At 44.7% G+C, this 24,156-nt stretch overlaps 1 protein-coding gene across 2 annotated transcripts in view; it reads left to right on the top strand.

The window, feature by feature from the left end:
- CRTC3 (CREB regulated transcription coactivator 3) overlaps nucleotides 1-24,156 on the top strand; it is a 99,819-nt gene that overhangs the window by 8,738 nt on the left and 66,925 nt on the right. For both annotated transcript variants that reach the window (XM_080651708.1, XM_080651707.1), the window contains exon 2: nucleotides 1,649-1,747. In XM_080651708.1, the coding sequence (XP_080507834.1) occupies nucleotides 1,649-1,747 (99 nt within the window). The remainder of the gene's footprint in view (nucleotides 1-1,648; nucleotides 1,748-24,156) is intronic.

Here is a 24,156-nt window from a genome sequence, read left to right as displayed (position 1 = left end):
AGAATGTGGGTTTTTAGTTAAAGCTCCATAGCTTGGCTTGCGCAAGACCTCAACAGATCTTGCACAAGCCTCTGAACTTCCCTAAGTCTGAGTCTCCAGGTCCAAACGCAGCCCCCCTTGGAGGTGGTGGCGAGGGTTAGAGATGAAGTGGGCAACGGAGACTCAGCTCTGGTAGTGTTTTTAATTAGACAAAGGCAAAGAGAAACGAAAGGGTCAAAATCTGCCTTGGGGTTCCCATCCACCCTTTCCTCCCAACATGAATCATAAGTGCCAAGCGTTATGTAACCGCACAGGTCATTTATTATTTTAGAAAGAGAACTCTTAAACACCAAATTGGACCACTTTGGGGTTTACAAGAACTGTAACCAGTTTATTGCCTTTTGAAAAACGAAGCAAGGGAAAGCTGGCAGGAGAAAGGCGTGTTGGAACAGTGGAATGCCATCTTGTACTTGTTCATTCGGCCTCCTTTCTTTCTTTCTTTTTTTTTTTTTTAATGTATTTTATTGATTTTTTACAGAGAGGAAGGGAGAGGGATAGAGCGTTAGAAACATCGATGAGAGAGGAACATCGATCAGCTGCCCCCTGCACACCTCCCACTGGGGATGTGCCCGCAACCAAGGTACATGCCCTTGACCGGAATCGAACCTGGGACCCTTCAGTCCGCAGGCCGACGCTCTATCCACTGAGCCAAACCAGTTGGGGCTCGGCCTCCTTTCTTACCCCAATTCATGGTCTTATCCAATGTTGGTGAGGTTTTCGGTGAGACTGTTCTTTCGTATGTACATGGGTATACCTTTTGGGAAAACATTTTGGCAGTATGTGTTGAGAGCCATTAAAAGGTCCATATCCAGAGACTTAGTAATCACTCTTTGGAATGTGTCCTATGGAAATGATTCAGAAGAAGTGTTATGTTGCCATGAAATATGATTATGTAATCTAGAAAAGGCTTAAGAGTGTACCTGTGTTATGATTACAACTATGCAGTCTTTACACATAAAGATGAATGCCTGGAGAAGAACATGGAGGCGGGAGGGCAGCTAATGTCGCAGACTCCCAGACAGTGGCTTAGTTTTTCTTCACGAAATTCCCTGCCCTAGCCGGGTTTGCTCAGTGGATAGAGTGTCCGTCTGCGGACTAAAGGGTCCCAGGTTCCATTCCGGCCAAGGGCACATGCCTAGGTTACAGGCTCAATCCCCAGTAGGGAGCATGCAGGAGGCAGCTGATCTGTGATTCTCATCATTGATGTTTCTCTCTCTCTTTCCCTCTCTGAAATCAATAAATTGAAAAAAAATTATTTTTTAAAAGAAAGAAATTCCTTGTCGCTGTTAAAGGTTGTGCCTGCTTGCCTGCACATACACACTCAAATGTCTTGCAAGAGGACTGTCATGGCACACAGGACATGTGGAACATGGGTAAATTCTTTACAAAAATAGACAAATAAAAAACCACAAAGCACCGGAAACCTGACAGTTCTAAGTAGAAAAGAAATTGAAACCAAGACTTCCCACTCTTGAACCATTTCTCCACAAAACACCATACTTGGGTGCTTTCTTAAGACCTTTGCTGTCAGGTCTCAAAGGTGTTGAGTTTTTTTCTCTCTCTTTTGTGTGTGTGTGTCTCAAAGTTTTTGAAATCTCTTTGTTTCCAGGTTCAGTTTCAGAAGCTTCAGCAACTGCGCCTGACACAGTACCATGGCGGGTCCTTACCCAACGTGAGCCAGCTGCGGAGCAATGCGTCGGAATTCCAGGTACCCCGGATATTTGCTTCTTCAGGCTGAGCGGACTGTAAAAAGATGGGCAGAGATGATCCTTAAAAAGATTAGATCTTGAAGGGTAAACCTGTCCTAGATCTAGTTCACTGTTTTTCTGGGAAGTCCATCATTATTCTCTTCCCTAGTTCCTGCAGCATAACAGTGTGTGATTTCACAAATGGCCTAAGGCAGTACTGTTCAGTGGAAATACAATTCGAGCCATATATGTGATTTAAGTTTTTTCAGTAGCTGCATTAAAAATAACAAGTGGATTAAAATTTACTTACATTATTTAAATAACTAGAGAGGCCCGGTGTACGAATTGGTGCAGGGGTGGGGTCCCTCAGCCTGGCCTGCGATCAGGGCCAATCAGGGCAGTCTTGCCTAGTTCTGATTGGAGCTGATTGGTCTGGCTGGCTGGGGGGAGGGACCATGGAAGGTTGGCTGTGGGCGTGCACTGACCACCAAGGGGCAGTTCCTGCATTGAGCATCTGCCCCCTGGTGGTCAGTGTGTGTCATAGCTACCAGCCGGTCGTCTGGTTGTCCGGTCGTAACAGTCACTTAGGCATTTACATATATAGATTATTTAACTCAATATATTCAAAATATTATTGTTTCAACATCTCAATATAAAAACATTAATGAAATATTTCACATTTTTTATTTTTCCTGTTAAGTCTTTGAAATCTAGTGTGTATTTTATTTTTTAATTAATTAATTATTATTACTTTTTAAATATATTTTATTGATTTTTTACAGAGAGGAAGGGAGAAGGATAGAGAGTTAGAAACATCGATCAGCTGCCTCCTGCACACTCCCTACTGGGTATGTGCCCGCAACCAAGGTACATGCCCTTCCTTGATCGGAATCAAACCTGGGACCCTTGAGTCTGCAGGCTGACGCTCTATCCACTGAGCCAAATCGGTTAAGGCTATTATTATTATTTTTAAAAATATTTTTGTTGATTTCAGAGAGGAAGGGAGAGGGAGAGAGAGACAGAAACATCAATGATGAGAGAGAATCATTGATCGGCTGCCTCCTACTGGGGATCGAGCCCACAACCAGGGCATGTGCCCCTGACCGAAATTGAACCTGGGACCCTTCAGTCCAAAGACATTCTATCCACTGAGCCAAACTGGCCAGGGCTAGATGTCTCTCCATTTTAAAAGTAGTCTGTCTTTCTTGTGAAAACTGGGTTGACTTGTTTGATGATGTGCCATAATGCAGAAGTATTATTTAAATTGGAGACTTCCGTTTAAGAGTGCTAAAAGGAACTCTGAAATATAGCGGTGATTATAAAAAGTACAGTATGAACAGATCTGTACCTATTCCACTGGAATCTTGACTTTAATATACATTGGCATCTCACTTTAATACCGCCATTGCTAGCGTCTACTTCTGTAGATCGAACCTCTTGTCTGTTGGCCTATTGGATCATTCCGTATCCAAATAACATAGACCTCTGTGCTGGGCTGGATTTCATGCTTCAGAAAATAAAGCATTGTCAAGGGCAGATGTTTTTGAGGTCCCAAATCTGTGGCACTTTATTGTCAATTTTAGAGGAATACAGATTTCATTGTCCTGTCCCTCTCCTGTTGCATTGGGGTATGGGATGACGTGACAGGCCTTGACTATCCCAGGATTCTTTCTTGAATACATTTTTTCACTCTGAAACAATCACAAACTTACAGAAAAGTTGGAAGTACCATACAAATAATTTTCCTACTTCGATAATAAGTTGCTGACCTCATGCTGTATCACCCCAAAATATTTCCCTGTGTATTTCCTACAAGCAAGGACATTGTCCTACATGAAACCAAAATAGAGCCATTAAAATCAGGAAATGAGCAGCGATAATGTGTTACCGTCGGATCCTCAAACCCCATTTAAGTTTTATCAAATGTCCCATTACTGTCCTCTGTAGCAAAAGGGTCTAGTTCAAAATCTCATGTACTTAATTATTGTCTGTAGTCGCCTTCAGTCTGGGACAGTTTTTCAGTATTTATTTTGACATGAAAAAATTTATTTTTCACCTTTGTGGCTTTGCCACTTTTGAAGAATATCCCTTAGTTGGGGTTTGTCTGATGTTTTTTGTGATTAGATTCAGATTATGCATTTTTGGCAGGAATAGCACAGAAGTGATGTCCTTGTATCATTAAGTGAGTGATTTTCATTTGTCCTGCTACTGATGGTATTCATTATAATTAGGGTGGTGGCCCTGGCCAGCGTGGCTCAGTTGGTTGAATGTCCTCCCATGCACCAAAAGGTAGCCTGCCTCCAGAGTGCCCCAGTCCCCGCAGCCCCCCAGCCGCCCAGGTCCAGCCTGAGGCACAGGCAAGTCTCGGATGATGGCTGCCCAGCCGCCCAGGGCTGGCCCAAGGCACAGGCAATCCTCGGATGGCGGCTGCCCAGCTGCCCAGGGCCACCCGAGGCTCAGGTAACAGGGCCAGCCGAGGCTTGCGCTGCCGGCAGTGGCAGCAGCAGAGGTGTAATGGGGGCATCGCCTTCCCCTGATCGCCGGGTTGCCTCCTGCCCCTGAGGGCTCCCGGACTGTGAGAGGAGGCAGGCCGTGCTGAGGGACTCCCCCCCCTCCCCCCGTGCATGAATTTTCATGCACCAGACCTCTAGTTTTGATAATAAATCCTCTTCCTAGGATTCTTGACAAACTGAGGAAAAAAGGGAATCCAAGAAGTAGTGATTTTTTTTAAGTAAACATTTTTTTTAGGTATAATTTACATACAGTACAATTGACCTTTTTTAGGTCTATAGTTTTGTGTGGAATAATCTGCACCACAATCAAGATACAGAACAAATCCTGGCCCAGTAGCTCGATTGGTTAGAGCATCGTCACATGGGTTCGATTCTGGTCAGGGCACATATAAGAATCAACCAATGAATGCATAAATAAGTGGAACAAGAAATCAATGTTTCTTTCTCAAATTAATTAACAACAACAACAACAACAACGTATATTCACATTGTTGCACACCAATCTCCAGAACTTTTTCATGCCATGGAACTGAAACTCTGTATCCATTAAATAACAACTCCCCATTCCCATTCCCAAGCCTCTGGCGACCACCATTCTACTTTTCTGTCTTTGTGAATTCCACTACTCTGGGTACCTCATATAAGTGAAATCATGCAGTACTTACCTTTTTTTGACTGGCTGTTTCACTTAGCATAATGTCCTCAAGGCTTATCCATACTGTAACATGTGACAGGATTTCCTTCCTTTTTAAGGCTGAATAATACTCCAATGTACGTATAAACCATATTTTGTTTATCCATTCATCCACTGATGGACATTTGGGTTGCTTCCACCCCTTGGCTATTGTGAATAATGCTGCTGTGTACATGGGAGTGCAAATACCTCTTCCAGAACATGATTGCATTTTTTTTTAATGATCTCAAAATGCATACATATATTTTTATATTTTTTATTTTTTTTGCAATATTTGCTTTATTTTTTTTATTAAGGTATTATATGTGTACATATCTTACCATTGCCCCCCCCCACCCCACTCCCATACATGCCCTCACCCCCCAGTGTTTTGCATCCGTTGGTTACTCTTATATGCGTGCATATAAGTCCTTCAGTTGATCTCTTATTTCCCCCACCTCTCCCTAACCTTCCCGCTGTAATTTGATTGCAGTTTTTTTTGAGTGGATACCCAGAAGTGGGATTGCTATAGATTGTATGGTAATTCTATTTTTAATTTTTTGAGGAACTCCCACACTGTTTTCCACAGTTGCTATACCATTTTACAGTTTCACCAACAGTGTGCAAGAATTCCAATTTTTCTACATCCTCCCCAACACTCGTTATTTTATGGGATTATTTATTTATTTATTTTAAAATATATTTTTATTGATTTCAGAGAGGAAGGGAGAGGGAGAGAGAGATAGAAACATCAATGATGAGAGAGAATCACTAATCAGCTGCCACTTGCATGCTCTCTACTGGCGATCAAGCCCACAGCCCCGGCATGTGCCCTTGACCGGAATCAAACATGGGATCCTTTAGTCTGCTGGTCAACGCTCTGTCCTCTGAGCCAAACCAACTAGGGTGGGATTTTTTAAATAGTAGTCATCCTAATGGATGTGAGATGGTGGCATTTTATTTAAAAAAATTCTGGTCGTTCTAATGCATTGTGGTTTTAATTTGCATTTTCTTAATGATTAATAACGTTGAGCACCTTTTTATGTGCTTATTTGCCATTCTTGTATCTTCTTTGGCGAAGTGTCTCTTCAAATCTTTTGTCCAGTTTTTAAATTGAGTTGTTCATTTTCTTATGAGAATTCTTTATATACTTTGGATGCCATTTCTCTATCTGATATGTATTTAGCAAATATTTTCTACCAGTCTGTGGCTTGTCTTTTCATTTTCTTAACAAAAGTCTTAAAGAGCAGATGTTTTTAATTTTGATGAAGTCCAATTTATCATTTTGTTCTATGACTTGTGCCTTTTGTGTCTTTTCTAAGAATTCTTTGCTTAACTTGGGGTCAAAAAGTTTGTTTTTCCTATGTGTTCTTCTAAAAGTTTTATAGGCCCTAGCCAGTTTGGCTCAGTGGATGGAGCGTCGGCCTGCAAACTGAAGGGTCCCAGGTTCGATTCCGGCCAGGGGCACGTGCCTTGGTTGCGGGCACATCCCCAGTAGGGAGTGGGCAGGAGGCAGCTGATTGATGTTCCTCTCTCATCGATGTTTCTAACTCTCTGTCCCTCTCCCTTCCTCTCTGAAAAAAATCAATAAAATATATTAAAAAAATAAAATGTAGGACAAAGTAATGGGTTGAGGATCACTTTTTTTGCATGTGGGTGTTGACTTGTCCCAGCACCGTTTGTTGAGAAGGCTTTGCTTTCCTTACTGAATTGCCTTGACGATTTTGTTGAAAATCGCTTGACCATGTACGTATGGGTCTACTTCCTGACTGCCTCTTTTGGCCCACTGGTCTCTGTGTCTGTCCTTTTGCTGACACCATGCTGTCTCGCTTGCTGTACCTTTCTAGGAAGGCTGGGAATCAGGCACTGGGAATACTCCCACGTGGGTTTTTTTCAAAGTTGTCCTGCTTGTTTTAGTTTCTTCACTTGTCCATCAAATTTTAGAATTAGCTTGTTGATTTCTACAAAGGAGTCTGCTAGGATTTTAAGTGGGTCGCATTGAATCTGTAGAACACGCTGGATAGAATTGATATCTTTTTTTTTTTTTAAATATATTTTATTGATTTTTTTACAGAGAGGAAGGGAGAGGGATAGAGAGTTAGAAACATCGATGAGAGAGAAACATCAATCAGCTGCCTCTTGCACACCTCCCACTGGGGATGTGCCTGCAACCAAGGTGCATACCCTTGACTGGAATCGAACCCGGGACCCTTCAGTCCGCAGGCTGATGCTCTATCCACTGAGCCAAACCGGTTAGGGCTGATATCTTAATACCGAGTCTTCTAATCCAGCGGTCGCCAACCTTTCGGACCTCACGGACCACCGGTTGGCGACCGCTGTTCTAATCCATGAACATGGTACAGAAGCAGAGATTTTGATTCAAGTTAAGTTGGTTATAATTATTTATGTAAACACAGTCCTCTTCCTTTTACATGTTAGATCACTTGGGAGCTTGCAAAAATGCTTTCACATCTGTTATTTTATTTGATCTTTACTACAACATTAGTTGCTAAGCATAGTACTATTTTAATATTGGTTAAAGACCAATTTCCCATCCTCCTGTGGAATCCAAACCACATTCTTTTCCTGTAACCCATTGGGTCTTATCAGAGAACACAGACTTAATCAGATGAGTAAATCAAAGCAAGCTTTTCAGACTGCCTTCTGGTAATCCTTAGCAAGGGGCAGGCCATCAGTCAAGGATGGCTCGGGTCCTAGCCCGCATATCTCTAGGCAGGGCCTGGCTTGTGGACATCGAAGGCAGAGAGGAGGAAGTGGGCATTACCTCCTTCTCGGAGGGCTGGGCTATCTCTTCTGGTAACCGTTCTCTAGTATGTTCCAGCTGCCAGGGCATCTGTTGACTGTGTAGCCCGAAGGTCAGCCACAGAGACAGGGACAGGGGGCTTCTCTCTGTATGGGACTATCTGGGTGTAGTAGTAGCCTTTTGTAGCCTTTATATAACCCACCTAGTCCTTTCGGATTTCACCACTAAAAATGAATCACACTTTATACATTTCTGACTGCTACATTTTATTTATTTATTATTATTATTTTTAAACAATACATTCGTTTTTTGTTTTTAATATATCTTTACTGATGTCAGAGGGGAAGGAAGAGGGAGAGATAGAAACATCCATGATGAGAGAGAATCAAATATATATGTTTTTATTGCTTTCAGAGAGGAAGGGAGAGGGAGAGAGAGATAGAAACATAAATGATGAGAGAGGACCATTGATTGGTTGCCTCCTGCACGCCCCCTACTGGGGATCAAGCCCGCAACCTGGGCACATGCCCTTGACCAGAATCAAACCCGGGACCCTTCAGTCTGCAGGCCGGCGCTCTATCCACTGAGCAAAACCGGCCAGGGCCTGACTGCTACATTTTAACAAAATTTTGTCACCTTATTTATAGCTGAGGGTTTATGAGTTTTAACTCTTGAAGCCCACCACCTATATGAGTGGATATAATGAGGCTTAGAGTCTGCATAGCAAATATGTAAGAGAACCAGAACAGTCATCTTTGACTCCTAGTTCAGTTTCAGTGGCTTTTCTTTGCTGCATTTTCTCTGAAGTTTTTAAGATTCTTTTTAAGAAAAAAATAAATGGCAAAAGATCTGTCAGTTAAATTCAAACAAATGGAAACATAAATACCAATATTCATCTCAAAACTACTGGTAATAATATCCAACATTTATTGAGTAAATGTCTGTGCCAGCCACTGCATTCAGCTTTCTACATACATTATTTAATCTTCACAGAAACCCTTTGGAGTTGGGATATGTATTTGGTAATTGTCAAAGCATTATTTGACTTTTATCTGATGAAATAACATTGCAATAAATTATGAGAAGCAAAACCTAGTAAAATGAGCATGTGACAGAAGCACAGCTATAGATTTTTAATTTGCTATAATGGTTGAGCCAATATTCAAAACAAAGATAAAGAAGTGATATCATTGTCAAGTCAGAAACACTATATACAAAAATTTATTCTCTAAAACAGCAGATACCTTTTTAGATATTCATAGACAATTTTTTAAAATAACATTTTTTCCTGATTATAATTTTGAGACTAGCTGATTATAGAAAGCAGATAACACCCCTTTTCACATTTTGGCTTTTTTTCTTTCAATAGTTCTAACAAAATCAGCAGCATACTGCATGTATATTTTTGTATCTTTTATGTCATGAACATTTTCCTATATATTTAAATGGTCTTCAAAAACATTATTTCTAATAACTTACAATATTTTTTTCACATGGACGTACCACAGTTTATTTAATTGCCCCCTTATTGTTGCATATTTGAGTTGTTTTCACAATTTATTCATCGGATGTGTGTATCTGTGTGTGTGTGTGTGTGTGTGTGTGTGTATGTGTGTTGTATGTATAAACTGATCATATACTAGGCCAAAGAAACGTTTAGTAGGTTAAAAAGGAGAAATTGAATCTGAACATAATTGATAAAATCCTATATAATAAATAGGGAATATGCAAATTGACCATCACTCCACCACAAAGATGGTGGTGCCCACAGCGGAGGCAGGGGTTTCCGTAACACAAGATGGCTGCACCCACAGCAGAGGCCAAGTTCCTGTAACGAGCCTTAATGAGCAATCAGCAGGGACCTGAGGCTGCGCCCCCACTCTCCCCCCACTCCGCCCCCATGGGGCTTGACAGGAGACCTTAGGCGGTGCCCCCCACCTGGCTTGGCTTGATGGGGGACCTCAGGCCGCACCCCCCCGCCCTGTCACCAGGCCAGGAAACCTCAGGCCACGCCCCCTGCCCGATAGGGCTTGATGGGGGACCTCAGGCCGCACCCCCCCGCCCTGTCACCAGGCCAGGAAACCTCAGGCCACACCCCCTGCCCGATAGGGCTTGACGGGGGACCTCAGGCCGCACCTCCTGCCCTGGCACTGGGCCAGGGGACCTGAGGCCATGCCCTCTGCCCTGGCACTGGGCCAGGGGACCTGAGGCTGAACCCCCCTCATGGTGGGGCTTGACGGGGGACCTGATGCTTCAGCCCGTGCCCGGCGGGGCTTGATAGGGGACCTCAAGGCACACTCCCGCCCCGGCCGAACTGGGGGACCTCAGGCCACGCCTCACACCCTGACACCGAGCCAGGGGACCTGAGGCTGCACCCCCTGCCCAGTGGGGCTTGACAAGTGTGGGACCAGCCGGGTCTGGATCTAGCCCAATTGGGGGGAGCCGGCCAGGTCTGGGTCTCGTGCGCTTTTGAGGCGCATGTGGGTGGGCGGGGACTTGACTCTGGGTCCTGTGGTGCACCCCAGACTCTGACAGGAGGAAGATTTTCATATACATTTTACTAATTTTCTATTATAGAGAAAGGGCAAATAGCAATATTAAAATATTTCCTCTAATTAATCCCCTTTTAATGTGCACGAATTTCATGCACTGGGCCACTAGTTTTAATTATAATTAAATTTAAATTAAAAAGGCAACCACTTGAAAAAAATTTTAAATTATTAAAAAAACACCTATTAGAGCCCTAGCTGGTTTGGCTCAGTGGATAGAGCGTTGGCCTGCTGACTGAAAGGTCCCAGGTTCAATTCCAGTCAAGGGCACATGCCTGGGTTGTGGGTTCAATTCCCAGTAGGGGGTGTGCAGGAGGCAGCTGATCAATGTTTCTGTGTCATCATTGATGTTTCTATCTCTCTCTCCCTCTCCCTTCCTTTCTGAAATCAATAAAAATATATTAAAAAAACACACACAAAAACTATTAGATATGTTATCAGTTGCAAGTTAGATAATACATAAAGGGGAAAAGAATATATTTATAATAGTTTAAAATATGTATATATGTACAAAACACTTATTTTACTTAAGAAATTTATAAGAACTATATGAAAAACACTATAAAGCATGAGAGAAAATTAAGAGATAAGAGACTTTACTTTGAAATCTGATGAAAGCTATGGCTTCCTCCTGAGAAAAATAAACATGTACACATGCTCTCATTTACTTCTTAAAAAAAAAAGTTTTTACTGGGGAAAATTTCCAATATTTCACACTCATTTTTCATATGTATTTTCATCCTTTGTCAGGAACTCTTGGCCTGGGATGATTTACATTTATTTATGCTTTTATTAAATACTAGAGGCCCAGTGCATGAAAATTCATGGGAGGTCCCTCAGCCCGGCCTGCCCCCTCTCACAGTCCGGGAGCCCTCAGGGGCGGGAGGCAACCCGGTGATCAGGAAGGCGACGCCCCATCACATCTCTGCTGCTGCCACTGCCGGCAGTGCAAGCCTCGGCTGGCCCTGGTTACCCGAGCCTCGGGTGGCCTGGGCGGCTGGGCAGCTGCCATCCGAGGCTTGCCTGTGCCTTGGGCTGGCCCTGGGCGGCCAGGGGGCTGAGGGACCTGGGGGACTCCGGAGGCAGGTGTGCAGAACATGCCTGCCACCCCAGCGGGGCTGAGGGGACTGGGCGCCGCCATCTTGTGGTTGTGGGTGCCACCATCTTTGAGGGCGGGGCAGCAATTAGCATATTCCCTCCTTATTGGCTGTGGGCGCCACCATCTTTGAGGGTGGGCAGTTAATTAGCATAGTCCCTCCTTATTGGCTCTGGGCGCCGCCATCTTTGCGACAGCGTGAGGGTAAATTAGCCTATTCCCTCTTTACTAGATAGGATTAAATATTAAAAACTAGAGGCCCAGTGCACAAAATTAGTGCATGGGTAGGGTCCCCATGATCAGGCCCGATGATCAGGGCCGATCAGGACTTTCCAGCTGCCGGCTGGGACCTTACTTCTGGCTGCCGGCCGGGACCTTCCTTCTGGCTGCCGGCTGGGGCCTCCCTTCATTCCGCACCACTCCTGGTGGTCAGCGCACGTCATAGCGAGTGATCGAACTCCCGGTCTCCTGGTCAAACTCCCTAGGGAACAATTTGCATATTAGGCTTTTATATAGAGAGATTAAATATTTAAAAATCATTTTCCTTAACTTTTTATGCCTGGTTTTCTGAATGTGTAAAATGTAGCCAAATAAAATTGTGGAAAATGTTTCGGTAGCTTGGTGCAAGATGAGAGGCAGAAAAGGAGTTATTTGACATACCTGGGCATTCTTTCCATCTATCAGCCTATTTTTCACATGTAAAATAGGGATAATAAGCCCTATTCGTTTTGGCTCAGTGGACAGAGCATCAGCCTGCAGACTTAACGGTCCCGGGTTCCATTCCGGTCAAGGTCACGTACCTTGGTAGCAGGCAACCAATCAATGTGTTTCCTCACATCAATATTTCTCTCTCCCTTCTACTCTCTAAAAATCAATGGAAAAATATCATCAGGTGAAGATTAAAATATAATAAAATAGGGATAATAATTGTCAGATAATAATAAGAAACTGAGTAATGGGTGGCCTGGAGGCATGGGCCAAAGGGTTTGGGAGCTGGAGGGAGTTAAGGGAACTAGGATGGAAAGATAACTGATTCCTTCCCAGGCCACTAGCTAAATTCTGTTTGTGTAGGCCCATTCGTCATCGTTTGTGGCTTTTGTGGCATAGTCATCTGCTCAAAACTTAAAAGTGAGAAGGAATTTTGTTTCCAAAGTCATAAACCTTAGCCAGCCCCGCTCTTGGGTACAGCATGCTCTCTGCCAGCCCTGAAACAATGCCCTTTTATCCAATTACTATTAGATATAATGAGATAGGGCCGTGACCTCGGGCTTCTGCATAAGACTTAAAAGACCACATTTACACATTACTTTAGCAGGCATTATTTCCAGGGAAGATTTTCACCCATTACTAATACCTGTTTTATGTTATGTCTCAGTTTCTTTTTCAGAAAACGGTATTTTTCTGACCTAGTTCCTAAATTCTTTCTTGGAGTCCCTACCTTCCAAACCACTTGCACTTTGCAGCTGTGACTTTTTTACCACCTCTGTGTTTGATTTGCTCACTGGTCTGTCTTTGAGTTTTGACTTCCAGCGGCATCTTCTCTTCTGCCTAAGGAAATAGTGAGAATCACAGAAAGTTAGGGGCTGACTTAATAGCTTTGGAATGTGCATCTATCCCAAAAGAGGAGCTGTGACCAGGAATGCGGGTGTCACATTTTTAATGCATATTTGAGGAGTACTTTTTCCTTCCTTTGGATCTATCCATATGTGTTGAACAGAAGCCTCACAGGATGAAAGGGAAAAGTAGACAACCCATGAGTTTCTAGCAGTCAGGAATAAAGGTCTTTGAAATGGTGGAAGGGGCGAGGAGACACTGGCCCATGCACTGAATTAGGAACATCTGCCTCTATGAGAACTTGAACGAGAGAACCGGAACATTGCCATTCTCCTTCCACCTTTCACGTGCTCCCCATTAGTCAGGGTCAGCACGGGCCTCCAAATGGTGCTTTAAAAGGCTGACATATTCCATTAATTTTAAGGTTCTAAGCCAGGGAAGTTGGGAGAGGTGGGAACTTCTGAGAAGTCCATCCTGTGGATGAAACCAAAGATCTATCTGAAAAGAAATACCGCGAGGACTGACATGCCAGTGTATGTTTTGTCTGAAAGTAAAAGCTTTGGGGCAATACCAACGCTGCATCGTATGGTGGCCAAAAGGTCAGACTCTGATTCAGTTCCGGCTTCTGCCACTTTCCAGCCTTATGACCTTGGGCACATCACTTACCATCTCTTTGCCGGTGTCCTCGCCTGTGAAATGAGGATGGTGGTGATGGCAGTATCAGAGTTTTGTCGTGAGGAATAAATGAGTTAATGTGTCTAACACTCAGAGCAGTGCCTGGCACAGGTGAGCATGTTAGAGGCGTTTTCTCTCATTCTCGGCATTCTAACTATGGCCACTGTAATTACTCTGCCACCGCTGCCACGTCCAGGGCCCCAACTACACCCTGGACTTTGACGTGACCCTGGCTTAGGTTCTAGCCACTTACCAGCTGAGTGTTCTACTTAAGTCTAAAAGCATCTGTTTCTAGCCCTAGCCGGATTGGCTCAGTGGCTAGAGCATTGGCCTTTGGACTGAAGGGTCCCAGGTTCGATTCCGGTCAGGGGCACATGCCCGGGTTTTGGATTCGCTCCCCAGTGGGGGTGTGCAGGAGGCAGCCGGTCACTGATTCTCTCTCATCATTGATGTTTCTATCTCTCTCTCTGAAGTCAATAAAAATATATTAAAAAAAAAAGGTCATCTTTAAAAAATAAAAATAAAAGCGTCTGTTTCTATATTTGTGAAATAGAGGTGTGAATAGCATCTGTTTCACAGGGTTATGGTCAAGGTGAGCCGGGTGATGCCCATGAGCTTGAGCACAGTGCCTGGGGCAGTCAGTGCTTGCTGCTGTGTTATTGTCACTGGGTGGCTGTCAATCAAGGTGTCGCCCACAGCAGAGTGTGGGTCTCCATTATGAGTTGTGCCCCAGGTAATTTGTTCTTACTAATAAGCACAAATTGTGTCATTTTAGTAAGGAAAATATATTTTTAGAAAGTCGTTAAAGCTAAGTCAGGGTTATCCTCAGCACAACCTGAGTGCCGTTCATGTCCATTTTGAGGCTTGGAGAGCACTTGGAGGAGACAGCCCTAGGCTCCCAGGGTGTGCTCATCTGGGTATACCTGTCAGACTTAGGGCTTGCATTTGAAAGTTGTGTGTTCTGTGTGGGGGCAGAAACAAGTCTGAGAACCGCAGGTCTTGGGGTGCTGTCCTGTCTGCCACAAAGGGTACTCTTTTTAAAAATACATATATTTTTATTGATTTCAGAGAGGTAGGGAGCAGGAGAGAGAGAGAGAAACATCAATGATGAGAGAGAATCATTGATCGGCTGCCTCCTGCACGCCCCCTACTGGGGATTGAGCTCGCAACCCGGGCATGTGCCCTTCACTGGAATCGAACCCGGACCCTTCATTTTAGTCATTATGTTATTAAAATTCTTTCTAAGTGTAATTTTAATACCTTAATAATATTTCATCATATATGACTTATAATTTATACGCACTCCCTATATGCTGGACATTTTGGTTGATTCCAGTTTTTCTTTTTAATATTTAATTTTTAAAAAATATATGTTTTATTGATATTTTACAGAGAGGAAGGGAGAGGGATAGAGAGCTAGAAACATCGATGAGAGAGAAACATCGATGAGAGAGAAACATCGATCAGCTGCCTCCTGCACACCTCCCACTGGGGATGTGCCCGCAACCAAGGTACATGCCCTTGACCGGAATCGAACCCGGGACCCTTCAGTCCGCAGGCCGATGCTCTATCCACTGAGCCAAACCAGTTTCGGCGATTCCAGTTTTTCTTTATTATGAACAATGTAATAATAAACACCTTGGTGTATGAGTCATCTGTGTTTCTGATCATAGATTTCCATAGATAGATTTATTCAGTCAGAGTACAAATATTTGTAAGGTAATTAATACATGTGGCCTTGTTGCTTTTTGGCAAAGATAACTTAACCTAACAAAATCGTTGACTCTGCTTGACTTGACTTGACTATTTATTACCTTAACTACAGGAGATCCTTAGCCTTTGCAGATCCAACATTCCAAGTGTTGACTATTCAAGAATGACTCCAAAGTTCATGACATAAAGTAGTTTGCATATTTACTGAAGCACAGAATTTAATCACAGGGGCCTTGAGGCTGCTGTGCAAGGTCTGAGTCCCTCGGCTGGTGAGTGACCAAGGCTGCCTGGCACATTTCCCGGGGGCTTCGTCCTCTGCAGTACCGCTCATGTATTGCTTTAAATTTAAAAATAATAATATAGGAGAGCTTTGCCCTAGCTGGTTTGGCTCAGTGGATAGAGTGTCGGTCTGCGGACCAAAGGGTCCCAGGTTCGATTCCGGTCAAGGGCACATGCCCAGGGTTGCAGGCTCGATCCCCAGTAGGGGGCGTGCAGGAGGCAGCCAATCAATGATTCTCTCTCATCATTGATGTTTCTCTCTCTCTTTCCCTCTCTGAAATCAATAAAAATATATTTAAAAAATAATAATAATATAGAGAGCTTTCATCAAAACTGAAAAGGCCATTAAATTATGGTGTACATATATGCATAGAAAATGTATGACTGTCAGAGAAATGTGATTGAAGGAAAAAACAGAAAACAACAACAAAACACGAAAAAAAAACAACACATGAGTTTGTACAGATATTTCCTAATTAATGAAAGTGAAGATTAGCAAAGGTCTACTCTTTCTAATTGCTTGATAGTATGTATTAATCTGTCATTTCTAGAAAATAAATTTAATTTCGTTTTTATTGCCAACTATAGAAGTGATTCTAGTTATTTTTTAATTCTCACCTGAGGACATTTTTATTGATTTTTAAAGAGAGAGGGAGGGAGGAAGGGGAGAGAGAGAGAGAAGTATTGATGTGAGAGAGAAACAATCTGCTGCTTTCCCCACATGTTCTGACCTGGGGACCAGGATCGAACCCGCAACCTAGGTATGTGCCCTGACTAGGAAACAAACCTGCGACGGTTAAGTGTACGGAATGACACTCCAACCAGCTGAGCTACACCAGCCAGGGCAGAAATGATTCTCTTTATAATAAATCATGAAATAATACTTATCTTTATAATAAAATATGAAAGTAAATATATTAAATCATCAGGCAGTGAGCTGCTACAAATATTCTCCCTGTACTTGCTTTAATTTTCAAAGAAGTTCTTTGGCCTGGCTTGTGTGGCTTAATTGTTAAGCATCAATCTATGAACCAGGAAGTCATGATTTGATTCCTGGTCAGGGCACATGCCCGGGTTGCAGGCTCAATCCCCAGTAGGGGGCGTGCAGGAGGCAATCGATCAATGATTCTCTCTCATCATTGATGTTTCTATCTCTCCCTCTCCCTTCCTCTCTGAAATCAATAAAAATATATTTTAAAAATAAATAAACAAATAAAGAAGTTCTTTGTATTTTGGTGGAATGTCTTATACTCAAGCTAGGAAAGAAAGTGTGTGGAAAACAATTTGGTCAGTGTCTAGGATCCTGAGAACAAACTTAGCACAAGAGACATTGCTGAGACCAATCAGAAATTAATCTCTGCTTAACCTTGCACTTCTACGTGGAACCACGCATCCCGCCAGCTCCAGCATCACAGTCTGAGAGCAGCTCCCTCCCCTCTTGTTTGAACTATTCCCCTGGAGGTTGCTTTCTCTCCTTTTGGTGACAGTGGAGTGGTAGCTACAGTTGCTATTGTCTGGCCCCCACAATATTTTTTGCTTTTATTTCACAGTCCACTGGCAAACTAGCACCCCAGCTCTTCCCCTCCCAGGACCTGCCTTTCCCCTCCTCTTGGAGGGACTCAGATTTCTGCACGCCCGGACTTCTCATATGGTGATCTGGCCTTGTGGCCCTGCCCAGTATGTTAAAGGCTAGCGTCTGCCTATACTATGCCAGCATCACCCTGAAAAAGCTGTGGGTGCAGATGGAGTCATGGCTCTGTGGTTTCTGGCTTCTGTTGTAGCCTTTCCCAGGCTCCGGGGCCTCTTGGCCCCTGACTAGCCAGCCTCCAGCCTGTCTCTAGGACACAGCCCCATCTGAGCCAGAGGGCCCGAGGCCGCCTCTCACTCTGTCATTTGGCCTCAAGTCACCATTGTTGGCCTTGCGCCTCAGCTCCAGTAACTGGGCTCTGGTCTGGTTCCCGGGTGCCAGAATCCCATGGTAACCTGCCTCAGACCCCGGGGCCTTGTTTTTATCAGCCTCCCTCCCAGGGACTGAGTCCTGCCCTAAAACACAGTGACCAGTGCACTTTCCTGGTGGCAGCTGCCCATTTGCCCTCTGGTTGGACTCCAGGGTGCCCCAGATTTCTCATCGCAGGCAGCGCCTGCAGGCGGGAGCCTCTGTTCTGGACACTTATCTCAGCAAATGGCAACTCCGTTCCTCCAGTTGCTCAGGCCAAAACCTGCGAGTCATCCTTAACTCCTCCTGGTCTCACACAGCTCCCAGATGAGCCTTCAGCAGATTCTTGGTCCTCTCTTACAGTATATCCAGATTCTGACGAGCCTGCTCCGAGACAGTCATCCCTGCCCTGGATTCTGGCACTGGCCTCTGATTGGTCTCCTGGCCCTCGTCCTTCTCCCCTTTCAGCTGTTGTCAACACAGCTGTCTGAGTGATCCTTTTAAAATATGAGCCCGATTATATCACTTCTCTTTTCAGAATCCCTCTCACTCAGCGTAGAGCCAGGAGGCAAAGTGCCCTGTAAGGCCCCGGTTGGTTACCTCTCTGCTCTTCCGTACGACACACCTGTCCAGCACCCTTCCTCGCTTCCTCCCCTGCAGCTGCGCTCGCCTTCTCTGCTCCTTGAGCCCTTCCTAGGACCTGTCTGCCAGGAAGGCTCTTCCCCCAGGTATCTGATTGGCTCCTTAGTTCTCATAGCTCTTTGTTCAAGCATCTCCCATCAGTGCGGCCTGCCCTCTCTAAAATCCCAACCCCCTCCACCTTCTTTCTTGCTGAATTCTTTCTCTTCCTCACTAGCCAACATACTATATATTTCGATTTATTTATCTTATTTATATTTCGTCTCCGTTAAAATCTAAGCTCCATGAGGGCAAGGGCAACTTTGGTTCACTGGTGAATTTCCGAAGTCTGGAATAGTGCCTAGCCAGAATATGAGTTCATTAGATATTTGTTGAATGAATGAATCAGACATTTGAATATCTGCCATGTGTCATCACTGTTCCAAGTGTTTTATTTTATTTTCTTTTTAAAAAATATTTTTATTGATTTCAGAGAGGAAGGGAGAGGGAGAGAGAGAGAAACATCAATGATGAGAGAATCTTCATGCCCCCTGCTGGGGATTGAGCCTACAACCCGGGCATGTGGCCCTGACTGGGAATCAAACGGTTCATAGGTCGACACTCACCCACTGAACCACACCAGCCGGGCCCAAGCGTTTTCTATGTATCATCTCATCTAATGCTACAGTAATTCAGTATGATGGGCTTTGTCATTCCCATTGTGCCTATGGGAAAACTGAGTCTAATAAGAGAGATTAATTGACTTGACTAAGAGGATCTGAGCCGTGACGCAAATATTCTGAGAGGCAGCATGTTAGAGCGAACATACACTTTGTTGTTAAACATCTGAGTTCAAGGCCCAGCTGTCAACTACTGGTTGAGTTATAACCTCTGCAAGCTTTAGTTCCTTCCGTTATAAAATACGGACAGTGATTCTCCCTCTCAGAAGGATTGCGTGAGGTCATGGGTGTGTTATTTTCAAATGTATTTTCCTTATTGCTGGTGAGGTTGACAGGTTTTTCATATATTTATTGGCTATTCGGATTTCTCCTGGGAATTTCCTGCTCATAACCTTTGCCCAGTTTTCTTTTTTCCCCTATAAAGTTGCAGAAAGTTCTTTGAATGGTAGACATACATGTTGTCCTATGTGTTACAGTTTACCTCACACTATCATTTGTCTTCTTTAAAAAATATTTTTTTATTGATTTCAGAGAGGAAGGGAGAAGGAGGGAGAGAGAAACATCAATGATGAGAGAGAATCATGGATTGGCTGCATCCTGCATGCCCCCTACTGGGGATGGAGCCCGAAACCCGGGCATGTGTCCTGACCGGCAATCCATAGTTTGATGTTCAACCCTGAGCTATATCGGCTGGGCCATTTGTCTTCGGATAATGTTCTTGGAATCTTTGATTGATCAACTCAGTGAGGATACAGATTATTCATTCAACAAATATTTACTGACTACTAGGGCTCTGTAGGATGTCCATTCAATTAGGACAGCTCTTAGTCCTGACCTTCAGTTTGCGTCACTGATGGTGGCTCTCAGCTTTGGTTTTAGCAGATTTTTGAAAGAGAGTGTGTTTTCTCAGAGTCAAGTAGACCCAAACATTTCCCAGACTTTGGCCACATCATCAGAAATTTCAAAAGAGTTCTGGAATTTATGGGCTTGGCTCCAAATGATCAGGCCTACGTTTTCTCCTCTGTGGCCTTACTCCACCTTCCCTGCAGCTCCGAGGCCTGACGAGGGAAGATGATAGGACTGCTTCAGACATCCGGTGGGGTAAACTCTAGACACATAATTCATCCGGTCAGAACCTGAGAGGCTCTTCTGAAAATCGTGTGACATAATATCAGGCCACCAGCTCGGCAGAGCCTCAAAGGTCTGGGCGTTGCAGCTCCAGTGTGAGTCTGAATAATAAAAGTCCCTTGAATGAGTCACCAGTGCCCCTGGCTCACCCTCCAGATTCAGGGTCAGTTTGTGGAGATGCCTCACATGAGAACTGCCGTGTAAGCCGTTCGGGGGGCCTCTCGAAACCTTTAATACCACGCAAGTCCTTGCTTTGAAAAAGCAGCGTCAGTAAATCTCTCCCGTAAGTCTCCACAGCCCTCCATCAGTGCATCCAAGTAAACACAGCTTTCACGCTCTGCCTTACTGTCTCAGCTGGGCGTCAAGAGTGTGTTCCCTGGAGCCCTGGCTGGTTTGGCTCAGTGGATAGAACGTCGGCCTGCGGACTGAAGGGTCCCGGGTTCGATTCCAGTCAAGGGCACATGCCCGGGTTGCAGGCTTGATCCCCAGTGGGGAGGGGTGTGCAGAAGGCAGCCAGTTAATGATTCTCTCTCATCATTGATGTTTCTATTTCTCCCTCTCCCTTCTTCTCTGAAATCAATAAAAATGCATTTTTTTAAAAAAGAGTGTGTTCCCTGGAGTCAGACTGGGGATCTGATGACCAGTGTCACCACTAACTAGCATTGGGACCTGAGACAAGAGCCTTAACCGGTCTATGCCTCAGCTCACTCGTTAGCGCCTAATAGAAAGCTGTGAGGATTAACTTAGTGCACGTATATCTTTACAACATGTATATGCCCATCACCTAGTTATTGCTCAATAAATGTTGCAGCCCTTGCTGGTTTGGCTCAGTGGTTTGAGTGTTGGCCCTTGGACTGAAGGGTTACGGGTTCGATTGCGGTCAAAGGCGCATACCTCAGTTGCAGGCTCGATCCCCGGCCCCAGTCATAGGGCATGCTGGAGGCAGCCAATCAGTGTGTCTCTCTGACATCGATGTTTCTCTCTGTGTGTCTCTCCCTCTCCTACCTCTCTCTCTCTCTCTCTATCTCTCTCTCTTTTAATATATATATATTTTTATTGATTTCAGAGAGGAAGGGAGAGGGAGAGAGAGATAGAAGCATCAATGATGGGAGAGAATCATGAATCAGCTGCCTCCTGCACGCCCCACACTGGGGATCGAGCCTACAACCCGGTCATGTGCCCTGACCGGGAATTGAACCGTGACCTCCTGGTTCATAGGTCGTTGCCCAGCCCCTGAGCCACGCTGGCCGGGCCTACCACTCTCTCTAAAAAATAAAATCCATGGAAAAATATCCTCAGGTGAGGATTAACAACAACAACAAAAAACCACAAAACAAAACAAAGTAAGTGTTGCAGAGTTCTTGGTACAAACTCTCCTGTTGAGTGAAGTCCCAGAAGCAGGGCCTACAGCCTTCTAATTTGACTTCAATAAATTGTTGGTACCATCTTTCCCTCTCTCATCGCAGGTACCCTATCTAGGGCTAGAGAACTAGATCTTGCTGTTCAGATAACACTTCTTAAATCCAGACAGCCTGGTTACATCCTACTCATTCTTCTCTGACTAGATAAAAACGCTCTTGCTGAAAGTCTTCAGAGCCATTTCCGGGGGCAGCAGTTGGATGCCGATGCCCTGACCCAGGGCAACTTCCTGGGGAGCAGGGGGGACCCAGGGAGCAGACAGGCGGTGGGGCAGAGCCAGCAGCAGGACAGAGCCAGGTCTGCGTTCCCTCGAGTTTGGATTCCATGTTAGGTTCAAATCATACTAACAAGGAGCCGTCTTCTTGCCTTTCTCCTTGAATCCAGCCTCTGACTGCCGAGTCAGAAAGGGAGGGAGAGCCCTGGCTGGTTTGGCTCAGTGGATAGAGCGTCGGCCTGCAGACTGAAGGGTCCCAGGTTTGATTCCAGTCAAGGGCACATGCCTGGGTTGTGGTCTCGATCCTCAGTAGGGGACGTGCAGGAGGCAGCCGATCAGTGATTCTCTCTCATCCTCGATGCTTCTCTCTCTCTCTCTCCCTCTCGAAAATCAATAAAAGTATATATATATAAAGAAAGAAAGGGAGGGAGGGGCACTGCCTTTAAAGCAGTGATTGTCTCTAACTATAACTATAACTAAACTTAAGTTCGCACATTTTTTGGCAGGAGAACCAGCCAAAGTTCTGTTCCAATCCCCTGCAAAGTTTCACAATAGCCAGAATTGGTCCCTGTGTTATGAAACAGCCCGTTTTTATACTTTAAACCTTAAAATGAAGCTGTAGTTGTTTATGAATACTTTGGACATTTTCCAAAAGTCAGCGTAACATCTGTGGATGATTCTACACAGGCCTTGATGCCAGTCACCAAAGCGGTTTCCCCACTCAAAGGCAATGGTCTGTGCTTCAAGGAACTCCCTGGGTGTGGACGTTGACAATAGCTAGCTAGCCTCTTAGCCCTTTTCTGTCTTTGCCTCCAAACTCTTGGGGATGTGACTTCAGAAAGCTCTCCCCACCCCATTTTTTTCTGCAATCTCTTCGGAGGCAGTCAGCACAGTAACCACCTTCTTCCTGCCAGCTCTGCTTGAGTGCAGGGAAAGCACTTCCTCCCAGACACTGACCAGGCAGCTTCCCGGGGTGAGGGGACAGTACAGCTGCTGAGTACCTGACTGCTCCGCGGACCTGTATCTTTTAGTCCTCACACCAGCCCTCTGAGAGCAGTAGTATTATTTCCATTGTACTGATGCTTAAAGAGTAATGTGTCTACCCTAGCCAGTTTGGCTCAGTGGATACAGTGTCGTCCTGTGGACCAAAGGGTCCCGGGTTCGATTCCGGTCAAGGGCGCAAACCTTGGTTGCAGGCTCCTCCCCGGCCTGGGCCCTGGCCGGGGCTCATGCAGGAGGCAACCAATCGATGTATTTCTCTCACATCGGTGTTTCTCTCTCTTTCCCTTTCTCTTCTACTATTTCTAAAAATCAATGGGAAAATATCCTCAGGTGAGAATTAACAACAACAAAAAGAGTAATGTACCCAAGCTCACACCAGTGGTAAGTGACAGAGTTTGGACTCAAACCCAGAGTCATCTTTCTTAGGCTTTTGCTCTCATTTTGCAAGTGAAACAAGTATAGACACACAAAATCAATTTGTTTTTAGTTAGGAAACGTGTTTTGGTCTTTCTTTTTCTCAGTCTGGCTAGATGCCTTTTTTCTAGTCCCATGGGGCCACCAGATGCCCAGTTCAATGTGACTTTTGCTTGGTTCCTTCTCTTAGATCATGTTCTGTTTGTTCACCCCCTCAGCTACCTGAGAAGTCCTTTTCCCCCTGAGAAGTCTTTTTGCTGGTTTAATCCTGCTTTCAGTCCTCCCCTTGACTATCTAGGAAATCTGCCATTGGGTTAGTTAACTCTCCCCCGGACGGAGATTTTCACGCTGGCACTTTGCCAGGAAAGGCCAGCCTGGGAGGCTGAAGCCAGGATGGAAGAGGGGCGACAGTTAACAAAGGAAAGAGCTGGAAAGATCAAAAAAGCAAACAGGTTCCAAAAGATCAGAGCCAGTGAGGATGGGGTGCACCGGAGCAGATGTGGCCGCACAGCGTGCCCTCGTTGCTGTGTGCAGTGCGTCTGCAGGTCCCCTGTGGCCTAGCGAGCTCAGGGACCTGCTTCTGAGTTGGAGCTGCGCTTATCTCTTCTCAGCATCTCCCACCCACCCGCTGCCTTGTCATTTATGAAATTGCTCAAGAGATGCTTTCTACCAGTCCCTGCCTGTCCAGTCTCTAAGTCGTTTGGGGGGTTACTTTCGAGTGAATTAATTCAGGACTATCCTGTAAAAGGTTGGAAGCAGCTTGTAAGTTAAAGTGTAACTCAAAATGAAGCAGAGAGAAGAATGTGAAAGGGGACACATTTATGGGAAACAAAACATAGCCTGGACTGGGCTGCTGCCAATAACGGACGGCTCTAACTTGGAACCGAGATCTTTCCATATCGACTACTTGTCCTGGCAGATGAATCAGAATTTTTCAGAACCAGAATAGACCCTGTCGCTCTTTTGATGCGATACTCTCACCGCATAGGTCAGAAGTTTGGAAGAAAAAAGAAATTAGGTGATTTGCTGGTAAGTGGCTGGTGGACTTATGGAGTTGGCAACGAACACTCCATCCCATTTAACCAACACACTTGCCTTTTTTTTTTTTTTTTTTTTTTAAATCACTGTAAGTTAGTGAGCTGTGCAGTTTTGGACAAGGCAATGTTTTTTTGTTTGTTTTGTTTTTAATATATTTTAATGAT

The sequence above is a fragment of the Plecotus auritus genome (genome assembly GCF_963455305.1).
Source record: "Plecotus auritus genome assembly, chromosome: 15".
NCBI lineage: Eukaryota > Metazoa > Chordata > Mammalia > Chiroptera > Vespertilionidae > Plecotus > Plecotus auritus.
The sequence above is the reverse complement of the archived record's forward strand: the minus strand, read 5'-3'. Positions and strand labels throughout refer to the sequence as shown.